Source organism: Natator depressus, chromosome 2 (genome assembly GCF_965152275.1).
Source record: "Natator depressus isolate rNatDep1 chromosome 2, rNatDep2.hap1, whole genome shotgun sequence".
NCBI classification, from domain to species: domain Eukaryota; kingdom Metazoa; phylum Chordata; order Testudines; family Cheloniidae; genus Natator; species Natator depressus.
In genome coordinates this window covers 66,637,893-66,655,425 of record NC_134235.1, presented here as the reverse complement: position 1 = coordinate 66,655,425, position 17,533 = coordinate 66,637,893, and the positions used below count along the sequence as shown (strand labels likewise).

Below are 17,533 nucleotides of genomic sequence, written 5' to 3'. Positions count from 1 at the left end.
CATTGGATCTGGTGCCATCTATCTCCCTAGCAGCCAGAGCTGAAGGTGAAAATCTAGATTTTAGAATCATAGCAGTTCTGTCATATGGGCTGGATCTGATAAATCCGAGGCATGGGATCTGGCACTGCTAACAGTGGCTGATTTGTCCTTAGGCCTCTTTTGCTTATAACAGTAACAGTCAGAGCCAAAGACATGGACAGCATCACATCCAATACAAGACTCAAATCCATGCTGCTAGTTTCTGAAGAAGAGACTGGAAACAACCAGGATTTCGAAGCCGTGGAGGCTCCGTTGGAATTGGATGGATCCGAGAAGTCTGATGCATGGGATACAGCACAGCTGAGAGTGGTCATCTTAGCCCTCGACTTTTTCTTGGGACACAAGACAGCTGAAGCCAACCACGTGGCCCTCGGTTCTGACATAGGTAGCTTCAGAGGTAGCAGAGGGAACCAAAGCTGGACCTGATGGGGCTCCAGTTCCTGGAGCACTTCAACAGTTTTGACTTACCAGAAGCCACAGGAGTCAAGACTGGCCTCTTGGACTTTGGATCCAACAACTGTCCAGATCCAGAGGGATGAGAAGAAGGAGCTATAATTGAGCCTGTCTGTCCTTGCAGACTCTGAGTCTTAAAGTCTGGCAAATAGAACACCTAGAAGGAGAGAAGCCCTCTCCCAGGCACTTGAGGTACCACATGTGGTCGTCAGACACAGGGAAGACAGTGGGACATGAAGTGGACCTCTTGAATCCCATCTTCTCCTTCAGTTCTGCCATAACCTGGAACCGAGCTATGCACTAACTGACTATACCTATACTAACACGAACTAGCTACAAGAAAGAACACTTCAGGCAGAAAGGACTCCAGATCCAAAGAGACTGGAGCGGTTCAATTCCATCCAGGCATGTGGTTTGAAGGAACTGAGGTGGTGAAGAGCTCAGGTCAACCCACCCCTTATATCCTCACTTTCAAAACATTTGGATATGTTGCGCGGGGGGGGGGGGGGAATGGACACGTGAGTGTGCTCTAAGGTACACTGCTAGGAGAGGGTCCTACTTAGATACCACTAGGCAGAGCAATACCCATAAGTGGGAATATACAGAGCCACTTGAAGAACTCTATAATCTGAGAAATCTTTCATCATGCTGAAGTTTTCTATGCCTCTAATCATCTGCAATAGCCTTCTTGGTACCTTTTCTATATGTCCCTCGGCCTGCACCGCTTCCAGCAGCTCCCATTGGCCTGGAGCAGCGAACCACAGCCACTGGGAGCCCTGATCGGCTGAACTTGCGGACGTGGCAGGTAAACAAACCGGTGTGGCCCACCAGGGGCATTCCCTGCACAAGCAGCGGAACAAGTTTGGGAACCACTGCTCTAGATGATGGAAATGGAGACAATGTTTGACTAAGATCCAAAGAAGTCATGAAAAGCTCTGTCCAAATCATTTAAAGCTCTCTCTAGAGATGCTCCAAACAATAAAGTGTCATCAAAGGATGCTTGGATGAGGTTGTTTCTGCTGGTAGGATCTTTATCTGGTGCTGCCTGCCCTGTGTTCTTAGATTCCAGAATTTTGCATAGGAGTTAGCCAAGAAACTGGGAGCAACACAGGCCAAGCTGTATAACAATGCTGGGAGTTGTCTTTGATTGGCTTGTGATGTTTTTCTGCAGTGGGGGTTCCTAGCTGATGACTTCTTCTGGGGCTGGGGCTGAGGAATGACAGAGGGCAGTTCAGACCATGGCTATGTGTGCAATGGTAGGTCTCAGAGCAAGAGAGGAGGATCCAAACTCTCATTTGTGAGCACACATTCAAATTTTACAGCCACAAATCAGGAACTCCAAAAGACTTCCTGCTACATCAGCTGAGGTGTAGGAAGGAAAAGTTGGTCTTTGAAACTGCAGAAAATGTGTAAGCTTCAAGTCCTATTGGACTTGGTATCACGTTAGTAACTCTCAGTTGATGGATCTTTGATTTATTTAACCCACGTCTTCTCCAATGATGCTGTAATAGGAGAAAACCTTCTTAGACCCCTGTCATAACCATACAGCTAAGGGTAACCTAGAATTCCTCCTTACTTGTAAGGGGTTAAGAAGCTCAAATGATCTGGTTGGCACCTGACCAAAAGGACCAATGGGGAAAGAAGATACTTTCAAATCTGGGGGGCGGGAGAGGCTTTGTTTGTGCTCTTTGTTTGGGTGTTCTCTTGGGAAGCAGAGAAGCACCAGGTAAGAAAACTCCTATAAACTCCTATAAAACTCCTTCTCCTATAAACCATCCAAAAGTGAGTCTCAATATTGTAGAAAGAGTAAGTAAATAAGGCAGGGCGCATTAGATTACCTTTTGTTTTCAACTTGTGAATTTTCCCTGTGCTAAGAGGGAGGTTTATCCGTGTTTTTTTGTAACTTTAAAGTTTTGCCTAGAGGGGAATCCTCTGTGTTTTGAATCTGATTACCCTGTAAAGTTACCTTCCATCCTGATTTTACAGAGGTGCTTCTTTTACTTTTTTTTCCTTTATAATAAAGTTCTGTTTTTTAAGAATCTGGTTTACCTATTTGGTTGGTATATTATTCTCAAGCCTTCCCAGGAAGGGGGTGTAGGGCTTGGGGGGATATTTTGGGGAAACAGGAATTCCAAGTGGTCCTTTCCCTGATTCTTTGTCTAAATCACTTGGTGGTGGCAGCATACCGTCCAAGGACAAAGGATGTGTGCCTTGGGGAAGTTTTTACCTAAGCTGGTAGAAATAAGCCTAGGGGGCTTTCATGCGAGTCCCCAGATCTGTACCCTAGAGTTCAGAGTGGGGAGGGAACCCTGACATGGTGGCAGAGCGGTGGGATCATTTTGAACCAAAAGCACAGTCGGATTTTAAAAGGACAATTTTTTTTTCCTTTTGGCTGCTTGGAAAGCAGGGAGGTTTTTGGGGGGTTTTTTAAGGATTTTTTTTTTAAGCTGTGAGCACCTGGAGTTTTTTTTTTCTGTCTGAGGGCAGGGTAGTTAATTTCCTGCAGGAAAATTCACAAGTTGAAAACAAAATGTAATCTAACACGCCCTGCCTTATTTACTTACTCTTTCTGCAATACTGAGACTCACTTTAGGATGGTTTATAGGAGAAGGAGTTTTCTGACCTGGTGCTTCTCTGCTTCCCAAGAGAACGCCCAAACAAAGAGCACAAAAAAAGCCTCTCCCCGCCCCCCACCCCAGATTTGAAAGTATTTTCTTTCCCCATTGGTCCTTTTGGTCAGGTGCCAACCAGGTTATCTGAGCTTCTTAACCCCTTACAAGTAAGGAGGAATTCTAGACTATCCTTAGCTATATGGTTATGACAACCCCCTTCAAAATGAAGCTATTTGGGAAGGTGTGGAGAAGAGCGTTTTGACATGTTCAAGATGGAGTGGATACAATACACTCATTCAGCCAAATGGGACAATATTTTTTAATAGCTAAGTTATTGAACTTGCCTGGGAGCAGGGGGATCTCTTTTCTTCTGGATGAAAGAGGAAAAGGATGAAAAGATAGGGGTTGATGGAGGAGGAGGAAAGGAACCAAAACTCCACAGCACTGCTGGAAAGGATCTGTTGCTGCTCCCATCAAAGAAGTCGTCTTGGTGGTCAAGTATAGCATTCAGTGATCACTCAGTGCTTAAGGTATTTGAAGGACTGTACCAGCCTTGAAGGAACAGGGTGGCGCCTACAACCAAAATTCTCTAGGTATAATCAAGGAAGTCCCCTGCCCTGGCCTGGACCTGGACTACTTAAATAGGAAAAAGACTGAGCAGGAGACCAGAAGTCATGCAGGTTTCTCAGGCACCAGGAAACTAGCCTGACTGGGCACAAAGATTTTGTCTGATGCTAATTTTAGGAGCTCTGAATTAGGGCCCTGAGGTAAGGGCCTTATGAACTTTGTTTAAAAGATGGCTTCTTCACTGTGACCTTCTTGAAGAGGACATATCTGTTTCGTTAATTTGTTTTGGCGTCCCCTGGCTTGAATACTTTACATGGTGCTAATAAGAGATCTGGTTTGTTCTGTATCCTGTTCCAGCTGGCTGTGCATAATAAATAATAATAGGTTCAGTGCCTTGCCCAGACTGACTGGGACACTCAGCCCACAAAGACACAGTTCCAGTAACATAACATGTAGGCAGTTCACCCCAACTGCCAGTAGAGGATGCAGCCACTTTATACAAATACAGGTTTCAGAGTAGCAGTCGTGTTAGTCTGTATTCGCAAAAAGAAAAGGAATACTTATGGCACCTTAGAGACTAACAAATTTATTTGAGCATAACCTTTATGCATCCGATGAAGTGAGCTGTAGCTCACGAAAGCTTATGCTCAAATAAATGTGTTAGTCTCTAAGGTGCCACAAGTACTCCTTTTCTTTTTAATGTAACAGTAGCATCTTACTCACAAACTAAAACTAGAAAAAAGGAATAAGTGGCTTTCCCATCTATTTGTACAGAATCTAAGGGCTGGCTTCCCCTCTCGCAGGGTCCCAGAGCCCAGGCTTCAGCCCGAACCCGAATGTCTACACTGCTATTAAACAGCCACTGAGCCCGAGCCCAAGTGTTGATGCCTGTGTGTCTTAGTTTTACCCCTCAAAATTAATGTGTGTCTGGAAATTCTTGGAAGCTTCAACACTCCACTCTCGCCCACACCAAAACCTGTGAATTTTGAGCAGCAATTAGTAGGATAAATAGTCCCTCCAAACCATACAGGAAAGGAATATTAACAATTCCCTTTTTCAGATGTGATGCACTGGTCTTTTGTGCTGCCATATTGTATCGCAAACTTACATCCAAAATATGCTGCCCACTTTCACTCCCAAGCAGGGTCCAGTGTATTCCATGATTAGAGAATCTGATGCAGAATTTACTCCTTGTAACATAATTGTACTCCAGAATCTCAGCGCTCTCTTGTTTAATTGTTTGTAGCCTTTATGTTTGCAGAGATAACCTTGACAATGTGAAGTGAGAAAATCAATGCAGTAATGTCTTCTTGAGTCTATAGAGAGTCTGAAACAACACCCGTAAGAGGTGTTCTCTCCTCTGCTCATCTCATCCCTGCTCTGCTCATCTCAATCAGGGTCCCACGAACTCTGTCTCCTTCTATCCCCAGGAGTGGAAGGAGACAGAAGTGTAGGATGGTGGGCTGACTGCCAAGGCACAACGAAGCCAGCTATGTGCGCCACTTTCCCTGATACACACTGGGGGTGGGAGAGGGACATTCTGACTCAGACTGCCTTGCCAACATTGTAGGAGCCAAAATCCTGGGAATCAAGCTGGGTCACTTGGCCCTGGTCTACACGGGGGGGAAGGGGTGGGGCGTCGACCTAAGATAGGCAACTTCAGCTAAGCGAATAGCATAGCTGAAGTCCGTGTAACTGGCCGTGAGGACGGCGGCGAGTCGACCACTGCCGCTTCCCCCATAGACTCCGCTTCTACCTCTCATGTGCTGGATTTCCGGAGTCGACAGGGAGCACATTCGGGGATCAATCACTACCTGCTGATCCGGTGGGTAGTGAAGACCTGCCCTTGGAGAGCAGGGGAAGACATGGAGAATGAAGAGTATTTTCTAGTAGTGAATAAGTTATTAATATTGGCACCAAATTTAGGGGCTGCCACTGCAGAATTTAGTTCCAATGCACCTATTGCAGGCCTTGAAATTGTTTATTGGCTGCCCACTAGCCAGAGATAAATATAAACAACTAGCTAAATCCCTGCATGTGAGATGCAGAGGTAAGGTGTTACCGAGAAGGCCAGGCCCCCTAACCCCAAGCTGTTGGGAAAGGGGAGGATGCAGAGGTTTCTGCTGGGATGCTGACTGTAGTCTCTGTTTGTGGGTTTCATCTTTTATATCAGCCTCTAGATAAGGGAAGTCATAGAAATTTTAAACTTTCTGTATTGGGGGAGTTTTTCAGGCTCTGTATCTACTGCATTAACTTCATCCACTATGCCTATGATTCTAATTTAAGCAAAAAACCCACAATCTATCATGTGCCTGGCAGTTCTAATATTTATAAACCCACACCAGTACTTATGTTCCTTTTCTACAGTAGGCTTTTTCTTAATAATTTCCCACCAATGCTTCGAGAAGGGGGCCACATAAACAATAAGTACATTTTGTTACTACCAACTTGGGCTGGAGAAGAACCAATGGCCTCGCTGAAAGCCTCCATCATTCCTATTATCTATGATGGCTCAAAATGCCCAGGAAATGTCAACAAATTCTCATATCTATCAGTGATCCCCATCTGAGTGTAAGTATAGTTCAGGATACCAGTTTTTAATAATCAAATGATAGCATCTCACAGTACAATAGTGTTCAGAGAGAAAAATGTCTTACCGTGCCACAGTTTTCCACACGTACTAAGTACGGATGCCACCATGAACCTTCCGTTGTCCCATGACTTACTGGAGAAATCCTCATCTAGGCCATTCTTTCTCTTGTAAATGTGCAGGAGAAGATTTAAAAAGCAACTAACGCTTATGAAAATTAAAAGAGGTGCAAAGAATATTATGTTTAACACCCACAAGATGAAGGCGATACAGTATAAATAGTGGTACTCCACACCAGTCCATTGTTCTAATACGTAAGTCAGCCAGGTCGAACTCATCACTGATTCCTGCCATGAAGTAAAGGATTCACTTTTACTTAACATCTTCTGTTAAAAATATTAGGCAAACGGAGTCAAACTCTCTTTGTAATCAAAGCAGCTTCTTAATCTTGCCCCTAGAAAGAGAGAACACATTGTTCATTTATTCCTACTACTACCAGAGAAGTTGCAGACATGCTTTCATTGTATTTAAATGATGTTCTTAATATCCTGTTTTTCTCATGTGAAGTAGGACTTTGACAGAACTATTTTTAAACACATTGCAGTAGTGCCAGAGGAAAATCGGCAGAAGAAGGGACTGACCGCAGCAGAGGAATCCTGGCAGTGGCCAGTGATGGACTGAAGTGTCATGGAAGGCCCGTGCAAGGGGATAAGGAGCAACACTGATGGGCATTAGGTGATGGTTAGAGAGAGGGAGCGCTGAAAGAATAGACCTGAGATGCAAGAGTTTTTATTCAGAACAAGATTCAGTGAGCGGTAATTTGGTGAGCAAAAGAGCTGTTCCAGGGCTGAGGATCAAATGAGGGGAGGCTGAGGAAATGAGGCTGAAGAGGCAGCAACTAATGGGTCAGAGGAGACACGGACACGGAAGGTGTATTCAAAGAGTATGAAGGAGGACTGCATCGAGGCAGAGGGAAAACTAGCAATCAGAGAGGAAGGTGGTCAAGGTACCAAAATAAGGAACCTGCTCCTTCCTAGATGGTCCTCTCCCCACTTGCTTCTCTCCCTCCCACCGGAAGCCATTATGAAACCTTAAACTATAGTGCTTGGTGCTGCTATAATAAAAGGAAATAAATATCAGCGTCAATACAGCTATCTTTGAGTCTTTGCTTAACACATCAACTTTCAGTGGTATCAGGTTGTTCTACAATTGTTTTAGGTATTGTGAGGACCGATTAGCAAATTTTTGCAAAGGACTTTGATATGAAGTGGTACTAAAAAAAACAACAGCCTAGATTCAGAGCCATGCCCTGTATTATAGTAATTATCAGACGAAAAGGTAGCTAATTTCCCGAATACTTTGCTCTCCTTCTCTTGTGCCAGCAGTGGTACTATCCAAAATTCAATACACCGGTAACACATAAGAATAGGATAAATAACAAAGTGGCTTGCAGCTGCATTTCAAGAAAACACCTATGATTGTGGAGACAGATTAGAACCCCAGGTGTTTATGGTTTACTAAGGTGGGGCTGGCAGTATCACCTATGAAGGTTGCCTGACACTCCCTATGATAAAACCCTGTTTTAGGTTGTTTATAACTTTGCCAGACTTAAACAGTTTGGGATGAAATTTTCCATGCCAGGTATCTGCCTCAGGCTAAATTGTTCTGGGAAAATTTCAGCCAACACAATTTATCTGCCATGGCAGAATGAGTTCAGGGGAAGATGTTTTTCCCATATAAAAAAAATATTCTGGTGATCCAACCCCCTCCATGCTTTAGCGCTAGGGATTAAAATTTGGCAGGGTGCGGCCTTTGTGTCAGTAAGGTGCCTTTTGCTGTCCCCATGAAAATCCGCCCAAATTTGGTGAAGTTATAAGCCTTTGAAAAATCATAGTTCATCCATGCTCAATAGAGACTTCAAGTTTAGGAGCCAAACTTCTCTAATATAATATCTGCACTGAGCATGTTCCCGTATATGGCTGAGCAGGACTCCCCCCGCAATTTTGGACTGGTAATATTTAATAGTCTTGTCATAGGAAATATTTCTAAAATTAAGACTGCAGGAAAGCAAATATTCAATGGTCAGAAGCTTCTACAAATGCTAAAGCTAATGACTGAAAGACGAATAAACCAAATAAACTGATATAAAACTGCAACTCCCACAACTCTTAAATTGGAAACCTGCCATTGTATTTGACAAATATCCTTATATGGACACTGTCAACTTTAAATCATATCAATTTTAACAATAGTCAGTTAGAAATAGTTTCAGCTCCTAGCTGTGCACCTGAACCCATATGCCATTGTTTGTGAGTTTTCAATCACATTTTAGTCTTTAATTATATTTTCTTCCCTTTGCTCCATAGAAAACCCAACCAAGAGAACCTGATTGGCTGCACAAGGGGACTGGTGAAACTATCTATACACAAAATGCAATCATGTGAACATAGGAATTGTCAGATGGGCCAGTGTTTAATTTGGTCCAGTGTTCTGTCTCTATCAGTGACCATTATAAGATGCAAGAAACGCTGAAGTGGGCATTTATGAAATACCTGCTCCTATTCTGTTCTCTTTAAACTCTACAGAACACCCATCATTCTGGTAATCTAGTGCCCATCAATTAGAAGTTAGTTAATCCCTGAAGAATAAGAGTTGATCACTTCCATTTTTCTTAAATATTACCTAACCTTCCAGCAGATGTTCCCTGAATCCATATAAACATCTAACTTGTGTGTGTCTGGGTGGCCTGCTAAACTCTTGGCCTAAATGATATATTGTGGCAGAGTTTCCACGTGCTAAATATGCATTAGGTAAAAGATCCTTTTATCCCTTTTGAATTGGAGCCTGTTAATTTCCTTGAAAGTCCCCTTGCTGCCTTATGAGAGAGGATAGGGTTGAGAGAAGCTTAGCAAACTATCGCCTCTTTTGCCTCCATCTTTAACAGTCCCAATCTTCCCGACCTCTCTTCCTACACAAGCTTTCCCCGGCTTCTCAGCGTCAGTTTTGTTTGTTGCCCCTGGCTCAGCCCCCCTTCTGTCAAATGCACAAACTAAACTAAAGGAACTGCTGTAGCCGCGTCTTCAGTTGCTGTCACCAGCAGTAATCTGAGCTCCACCACTAAACATTTTTCAGACAAAATGCCCCCGAAAGTAGCTCAGCAAATTCAGCTGCCCGCTCGCTGGCCGTGGCTCGCCCCGCGCCAGGTGAAGACGGTACCGGAGATAGCTCGTGTGACGCTCTGCCGGGAACCCACGAGGCCGGGGCGCCGCAGGCTGCCGAGAGGCTTCACCGAGCTCGCGAGCCGCGCCACAGCGCAGGGCACGAGGCGGAGGGAGGCGGCCGCGCAGGGCAGAGGCTGCGCCGCAGCCTGGGGAACGGGAACCCCGCGGCTGCTGCGCGGGCCGCTGTCACGCCGCGTTGGGCGCGCTCGCCTCAGGGGAGCCGCCGCCGCCGCCGCGTGGAGCCCGCCCGTCCCCACACGCGTCCCCGGGACCGAGAGTCCCCCGCGCTCCCCGGCGCCGCGCTGGGAAATACCGGCCGGGCCCCGCGCTCAGCCCTGCCTGCCCGCGGGTCCGATTCCTGCTCCTCACCTGGCTCCGACGGCAGCTCCGGCTTTGAGCTCCTTTTTGTCTCCAGCACAGGCCGCCTCCAGCGCCGCTGGGTCCCGGCCAGGGTTAGCAGGGCGCGGGGGCGGCACCCGGCAGAAGGGCTGGTGCCAGTTTCGGGTGCTTGTGAAAAGCGCCCAGAGGCACAAGCGAGAGCCCCCACCCCCACCCCATCCTGGGCCCGGTCCCCGGGGCCCCCAGCCTTGGGAGTGAGCATGAACCGGGAATGAAAAAACACCCCCGGGAACGACAAAAGTTTTAGCGATGAAGAGCTCGGGCCTGGGAGCTGGAGGAAGCTAGCACCCCACTTGGGGGTGGTTTTATTCTGTGGACGGGAGAGCTGGCTCCCAGCGATAAAGAGCGGCCATCCACCTTACAACCGGGTGGGTGCAACACCAAAGCTGCGCTGTTGTGAGGGTCGCATTGTAGACAACCACTATTCCTCTTCCTTCCGCCCCGAATGATAAAACCTGGTCCCCAGGCTCATAAGCCTCCGATAGCAGCGCCCTGGTCTCCACTACAAGTGTAGGTCGAATTTAGCAGTGTTAGATCGATTTAACCCTGCATCCGTCCACAGAACGAAGCCTTTTTTTTTTACTTAAAGGACTCTTAAAATCGATTTCTATACTCCTCTCTCGATGAGGTTATTAGCACTGAAATCGACCTTGCCGAGTCGAATTTGGGGTAGTGTGGTCGCAATTCGACAGTATTGGCCTCCGGGAGCTATCCCAGAGTGTTCCATTGTGACTGCTCTGGACAGCGCTCTCAACTCAGATGCACTGGCCAGGTAGACAGGAAAGGGCCCATGAACTTTTGAATCTCGTTTCCTGTTTGGCCAGTGTGGCAAGCTGCAGGTGAGTGCAGATCTCATCAGCACAGGTGACCATGCAGTCCCAGAATCGCAAAAGAGCTCCAGCATGGACCGAACAGGAGGTACGGGATCTGATCGCTGTATGGGGAGACAAATCCATGCTATCAGAACTCCGTTCCAAAAGATGAAATGCCCAAACATTTGAAAAAATCTCCAAAGGGTATGAAGGACAGAGGCTATAACAGGGACCTGCAGCAGTGCAGCATGAAATATAAGGAACTCAGGCAAGCCTACCAAAAAACCAGAGATGCAAATGGCCACTCCAGTTCAGAGCCCCAGACATGCCGCTTCTATGATGAGCTGCATGCCATTCTAGGGGGTGCAGCCACCACTACCCCACTCCTGTGCTTTGACTCCATCAGTGGATTATCACGCAACAGGGATGCACATTTTGGGGACAAGGAAGATGAAGAGGAGGAGGAGGTTGAAGATAGCGCACAGCAAGCAAGCAGAGAAACCATTTTCCCCGAGATCCAGGAACTGTTTCTCACCCTGGACCTGGAGCCAGTACCCCCTGAACCCACCCAAGGTGGGCTCCCGGACCCGCCAGCGGAGAAGGGACCTCTGGTGAGTGTACCTTTGTAAATATAATACATGGTTTAAAAGCAAGTGTGTTTAATGATTGATTTGCTCTGAAGACTTGGGATGCATTCACGGCCAGTACAGCTACTGGAAAAGTCTATTAATATGTCTGGGGATGGAGCAGAAATCCTCCAGGGCCATCTCCATAAAGCTCTCCTGGATGGTCACTCTTCATGGTCACCTGGTTGAAGTAGGGTAATTTTATTAAGGGGACATTCAGAGGTGGCTGTTCCTGCTGGGCTTTGTGCCTGTGGCTAACAGAAATCTTGCCTGCTGTTAGCCACGCTGTGGGAGGAGGGGTGAAGCGATCATCCCAGAGAATTGGGTGTATGGGGGGGGGGTGTTTAGTTGGGTTTGTGCTGCACGTTAACCTGAAAACTGAAGCCCTCCTTTTAAATTGCCAACCCAATGGCTGCTTGGTATGGGAAATGAGGGCACTGCTGTTTGAAACTATTCCCACATGTTATAAAAGTTAAAGATGCCAAAAGATTGTGGCTTACCATGGCTGCCTGCAAGCCGAATTCTGTTGCCCGGCCCTGCGTGTGTGATCTCTCACACCAAACCGGCAGACCCTCAATATAAGAGGCAAAATGCGACCTTGTACCGAATGCACATGTGCTATGTAATGTTAACAGCAAGGTTCACCATGAAAGAGTCTACCCATTGTTCTCTAAAATGTGTCTTTTTAACTCCTACTCTCTCTCTTTTTTTTTCCCTCCCGCAGCTGCATATGTTTCAACACTCACATTATCATCTCCATCCCAGAGGCTAGCGAAGATTAGAAGGCGAAAAAAACGCACTTGCAATGAAATGTTCTCTGAACTCATGCAGTCCTCCCACATGGAAAGATCCCAGCAGAATGCGTGGAGGCAAGCAATGTCAGAGTCCAGGAAAGCACAATATGAACGCAAGGACAGGTGGCGGGTTGAAGATGATAGATGGTGTCAGCTTGCTGACAGAATCCCTGTGTAACCAACCGCCCTCCTCCCCAAGTTCCATAGCCTCCTCACCCAGACACCCAAAAATGTGGTGGGGGGGCCTCCGGGCACCCAAGCACTCCACCCCAGAGAACTGCCCAGACAGAAAGCTGGCATTCAATAAGTTTTAAAGTGCAGTGTGGCCTTGTCCTTCCCTCCTCCCTGACTCCTCCCGGGCTACGTTGGCAGTTATCCCCTATTTCTGTGATGAATTAATAAAGAATGCATAAATTTGAAACAACAATGACTTTATTGCCTCTGCAAGTGGTGATCAAAGGGCGGAGAGGAAGGTGGTTGGCTTACAGGGAAGTAGAGTGAACTAAGGGGGTGGGTTTTCATCAAGGAGAAACAAACAGAACTTTCACACCATAGCCTAGCCAGTCATGAAACTGATTTTCAAAGCTACTCTGATGCTCACCGCACCCTCCTGTACTCTTCTAACCGCCCTGGTGTCTGGCTGCACGTAATCAGCGGCCAGACGATTTGCCTCAACCTCCCACCCCGCCATAAACGTCTCCCCCTTACTCTCACAGATATTGTGGAGTGCACAGCAAGCAGTAATAACAATGGGAATATTGTTTTTGCTGAGGTCTAACCGAGTCAGTAAACTGCGCCAGCGCACTTCTAAACATCCAAATGCACATTCTACCACCATTCTGCACTTGCTCAGCCTGTAGTTGAACAGCTCCTGACTACTGTCCAGGCTGCCTGTGTATGGCTTCATGAGCCATGGCATTAAGGGGTAGGCTGGGTCCCCAAGGATAACTATAGGCATTTCAACATCCCCAATGGTTATTTTCTGGTCTGGGAAGAAAGTCCCTTGCTGCAGCTGTTGAAACAGACCAGAGTTCCTGAAGATGCGAGCGTCATGTACCCTTCCCGGCCATCCCACGCTGATTTTGGTGAAACATCCCTTGTGATCCACCAGTGCTTGCAGCACCATTGAAAAGTACCCCTTGCGGTTTATGTACTCGCCGGCTTGGTGCTCCAGTGCCAAGATAGGGATATGGGTTCCGTCTATCGCCCCACCACAGTTAGGGAATCCCATTGCAGCAAAGCCATCCACTATGACCTGCACATTTCCCAGAGTCACTACCCTTGATAGCAGCAACTCAGTGATTGTGTTGGCTACTTAGATCACAGCAGCCCCCACGGTAGATTTGCCCACTCCAAATTGATTCCCGACTGACCAGTAGCTGTCTGGCTTTGCAAGCTTCCACAGGGCTATCGTCACTCGCTTGTGAATGGTGAGGCTGCTCTTATCTTGGTATTCTTGCACTTCGGGGCAGGAGAAAGCAAGTCACAAAGTTCCATGGAAGTGCCCATATGCATGCGAAAGTTTCGCAGCCACTGGGAATCGTCCCAGACCTGCAACACTATGCGGTCCCACCAGTCTGTGCTTGTTTCCCAGGTCTAGAATCAGCATTCCACAGCATAAACCTGCCCCATTACCACCATGATGTCCAAATTGCCAGGGCCCGTACTTTGAGAGACGTCTGTGTCCATGTCCTCATCACTCTCGTCACCGCGCTGCTGTCGCCTCCTCACCTGCGTTTGCAGGTTCTGGTTCTGCATATACTGCTGGATAACGCGCTTGGTGTTTACAATCATAACTGCTGCGGTGATCTGAGCAGGCTCCATGCTTGCCGTGGTATGGCGTCTGCAGGAGAGCAGAGTGGCGGTGGGTGGATGACGATGCTGACAGCAATATGGCGCCTGCATGGAAAAGGGCCGTTACTTTCACGGAGGGAGGGAGGGGGGAGCAAGGGGTAGGCTGGCAGCAGATGGTGCAGTACGACTGTTAGCCGTCGTCATCTCCTGGGTGCTCGCCAGCAGACGGTGCAGTACGACTGTAGCCATCATCGTTTCTAGGCAGACTGAATCTCCATGAGACAAAACTTAAGAGAATGACCTGGAGTCACTCCCATTTATTTCCAGGCACCTCTGACAGACCTCACCAAGGTCAGCCAAGAGCACCCAGGAGATGACGACGGCTACCAGTCGTACTGCACCGTCTGCTGCCACAAGGCAAGGGGTTGCTGCTGCTGTGTAGCAATGCAGTACTGTGTCTGCCAGCACTCAGGAGATGTATGGTGACGGTGAGTTGAGTGGGCTTCATGCTTGCCGTGGTATGGCGTCTGCACAGGTAACCCAGGAAAAAAGGCGAGAAATGATTGTCTGCCGATGCTTTCACGGGGGGAGAGGGGGGGCGGGGCCTGACGACATGTACCCAGAAACACCCGCGACAATGTTTTTGCCCCATCAGGCATTGGGATCTCAACCCAGAATTCAAATGGGTGGCGGAGACTGCAGGAACTGTGGGATAGCTGCCCACAGTGCAACACTCCGGAACTCAATGCTAGCCTCGGTACTGTGGACGCACTCCGCCAACTTAATGGTCTTAAGTGGGGACACACACAGTTGACTGTATAAAATCGATTTCTAAAAAATTGACCTATAAATTTGACCTAATTTCGTAGTGTAGACATACCCCCGCGTGAGGTATCTTGTTTCGACGGCTCAACTCTGGCTGAAGCAAGGAGAGGGAGGGAAATGGTCACACATATTACAGTACTTCTTTCCAGAGACAGCCTAAGAACTACTAAAATCTTGGCAATATGATTAACATTGAGAAGAGGGATTGAAAAACCAAAGGAAAACAACCTGTCAATGCTGAGTGGCTTCTTTGACCAACTGGATTCCTCAGCTGGAAGTGGCATAGGAGAAATGCACTTTCCATTTTGTAAAAAAGAAACATTGTTGATTTAGCTGATAAAGCCAAAAATTGAGGGGTTAGCTGCTTTTCTACCCTTGCTTTGATTTGATCACAAGTGGAAATAAGATATCTGTTTGAATCTTTATCACAAGGGCCTTCCTCAGTGACTGGGGAAAAGCTTCCTTGGCCAGATGATTCTGCAAGGCGTGGGTGACTGTATGTTTATTTTATTCATTTGGTGTCACACCCTGTCAGGGTTCCCTCCCCACTCTGCACTCTAGGGTACAGACGTGGGGACCCACATGAGAGACCCCCTAAGCTTATTTCTACCAGCTTAGGTTAAAAACTCCCCAAGGCACAAATTCTCCCTTGTATCTTGGATTAGGTAACGCTGCCACCACCAAGTGATTTAGACAAACTCCAGGAAAGGACCGCTTGGAGTTCCTACTCCCCCCTAATATTCCCCCAAGCCCCCACACCCCCTTTCCTGGGGAGGCTTGAGAATAAACAAGATATCACAGACCAACCTTGGGTTTTTTTAGGACACTAAAAAAAAAACCCCAATCAGATTCTAAAAGAAACAGAACTTTATTATAAAGAAAAAAGGTAAAAGAAGCACTTCTGTAAAATTAGAATAGAAGATAATCTTACAGGGCAATCAGATTAAAAAACACAGGGGATTTCCCTCTGGGCCAAACTTTAAAGTTACAAAAATAAAACCAGGAATACACCTTCCTATCAGCACAGAGAAAATCACAAGCCAAAACAAAAATAAGCTAATGCATTCCCTTGCTAGTACTTACTAATTCTAATGGAGTTGGATTGCTTGCTTCCTTGATCTGTGTCCGGCAAGCACACAGAACAGACAGACCAAAACCTTCCCCCAAGATTTGAAAGTATCTTGTCCCCTTATTGGTCCTTTTGGTCAGGTGCCAGCCAGGTTACCTGAGCTTCTTAACCCTTTACAGCTAAAAAGATTTTGTGCCTCTGGCCAGGAGGGATTTTATAGTACTGTATACAGGAAGGTCGTTACCCTTCTCTTTATATTTATGACACACCCAAATGCCTTTCCTTAGATTTTCTTGAAATGTGCTAATAAACTGTTTAAATAAAAACTTGGCCCCCTGTATTGCTATCCCCAATCATTCAGAAATAATGAATCAGACACCTCCAAAATCAGAGTGTTACCAACTCTCATGATTTTGTCATGATTCTCTTGCTAATTATTGTTTTCCTTAAAGCCTCAACTCCTGGAGTCAAGTGGAAATGTAATGCTTTCAACCTTCATTCTTAAAGAAAAAATAAGTTTCTAGCCCTCGTGGCTGTGGAGACAGCGTCAAAATGTGACACCAGTGTTCCCTAAAGTTTCAACAAGCAGAAGGCAACTAAAGACCCCAAGTCTATTATTTTTACATCATCTCATCATTTTAAAGCCAATCTCATGATTTTTGGTGAGCCTGACTCATGATTTTTGAACATTTGGGGTTGGCAATACTGAAATCACGATTAGTTTAAAAATCCATGAGATTTTTAAAACATAAGGCATTGTGAGTTCCTTTCTTTTTGCCTTCTGAGCTTTTAGGTTATTTTGCTCATCTTTTCACAGATTCCAAGGCCAGAAGGGACCATTGTCACCATGTAGTCTGACCTCTGTATAACAAAGGCCACAGAACTGACCCAAAGTAATTCCTAAAGTATATATTTTAGAAAAACATCCGGTCTTGATTTAAAAATTATCAGTGATGGAGAATCCATCACGACCCTTGGCACATAGTTCCAGTGGTTAATTACTTTCACTGTTAGATATTTACACTTTATTTCCAGTCTGAATTTGTCCAGCTTCAGCTTCCAGCCACTGAATTGTATTAAACCTTTCTTTGCTAGACTGAAGAGCTCATTATTAAATATTTGTTCTTCATGTAAGTACTCATAAACTGTAGTTCTTCTCTGAACTCTCTCCAGTTTATCAACATCCTTCTAGAATTGTGGATACCAGAAGTGGGCATAGTATTCCAGAAGCAATACCACCAAAAACAGAGATAAAATAACCTCTCTACTCCTATTTAAAAAGAAAAAAGAAAAGGAGTACTTGTGGCACCTTAGAGACTAACCAGTTTATTTGAGCATGAGCTTTCGTGAGCTACAGCTCACTTCATCGGATGCATAGCATATCGTGGAAACTGCAGAAGACATTATATACACACAGAGACCATGAAACAAAACTTCCTCCCACCCCACTGTCCTGCTGCTAACAGCTTATCTAAAGTGATCATCAAGGAAGGCCATTTCCAGCACAAATCCAGGTTTTCTCACCCTTCCCCCCCCCCACACACACAGACACACATACAAACTCACTTGTATGTGTGTCTGTGTGTGTGGGGGGGGGAAGGGTGAGAAAACCTGGATTTGTGCTGGAAATGGCCTTCCTTGATGATCACTTTAGATAAGCTGTTAGCAGCAGGACAGTGGGGTGGGAGGAAGTTTTGTTTCATGGTCTCTGTGTGTATATAATGTCTTCTGC

General features: G+C 46.3%; 1 protein-coding gene across 1 annotated transcript in view; it reads right to left on the bottom strand.

Moving 5' to 3' along the window:
* The window catches only part of LOC141982360 (DGAT1/2-independent enzyme synthesizing storage lipids-like), a 45,487-nt gene extending 35,576 nt beyond the window's left edge, over positions 1-9,911 (bottom strand). The window contains exons 1-2 of the mRNA XM_074944370.1: positions 9,852-9,911; positions 6,329-6,715 (exon numbers count right to left, since the gene is read on the bottom strand). Coding sequence (XP_074800471.1) covers positions 6,329-6,644 — 316 coding nt within the window. The 5' untranslated portion in view covers positions 6,645-6,715; positions 9,852-9,911. The remainder of the gene's footprint in view (positions 1-6,328; positions 6,716-9,851) is intronic.
* Positions 9,912-17,533: the final 7,622 nt, after the last annotated feature.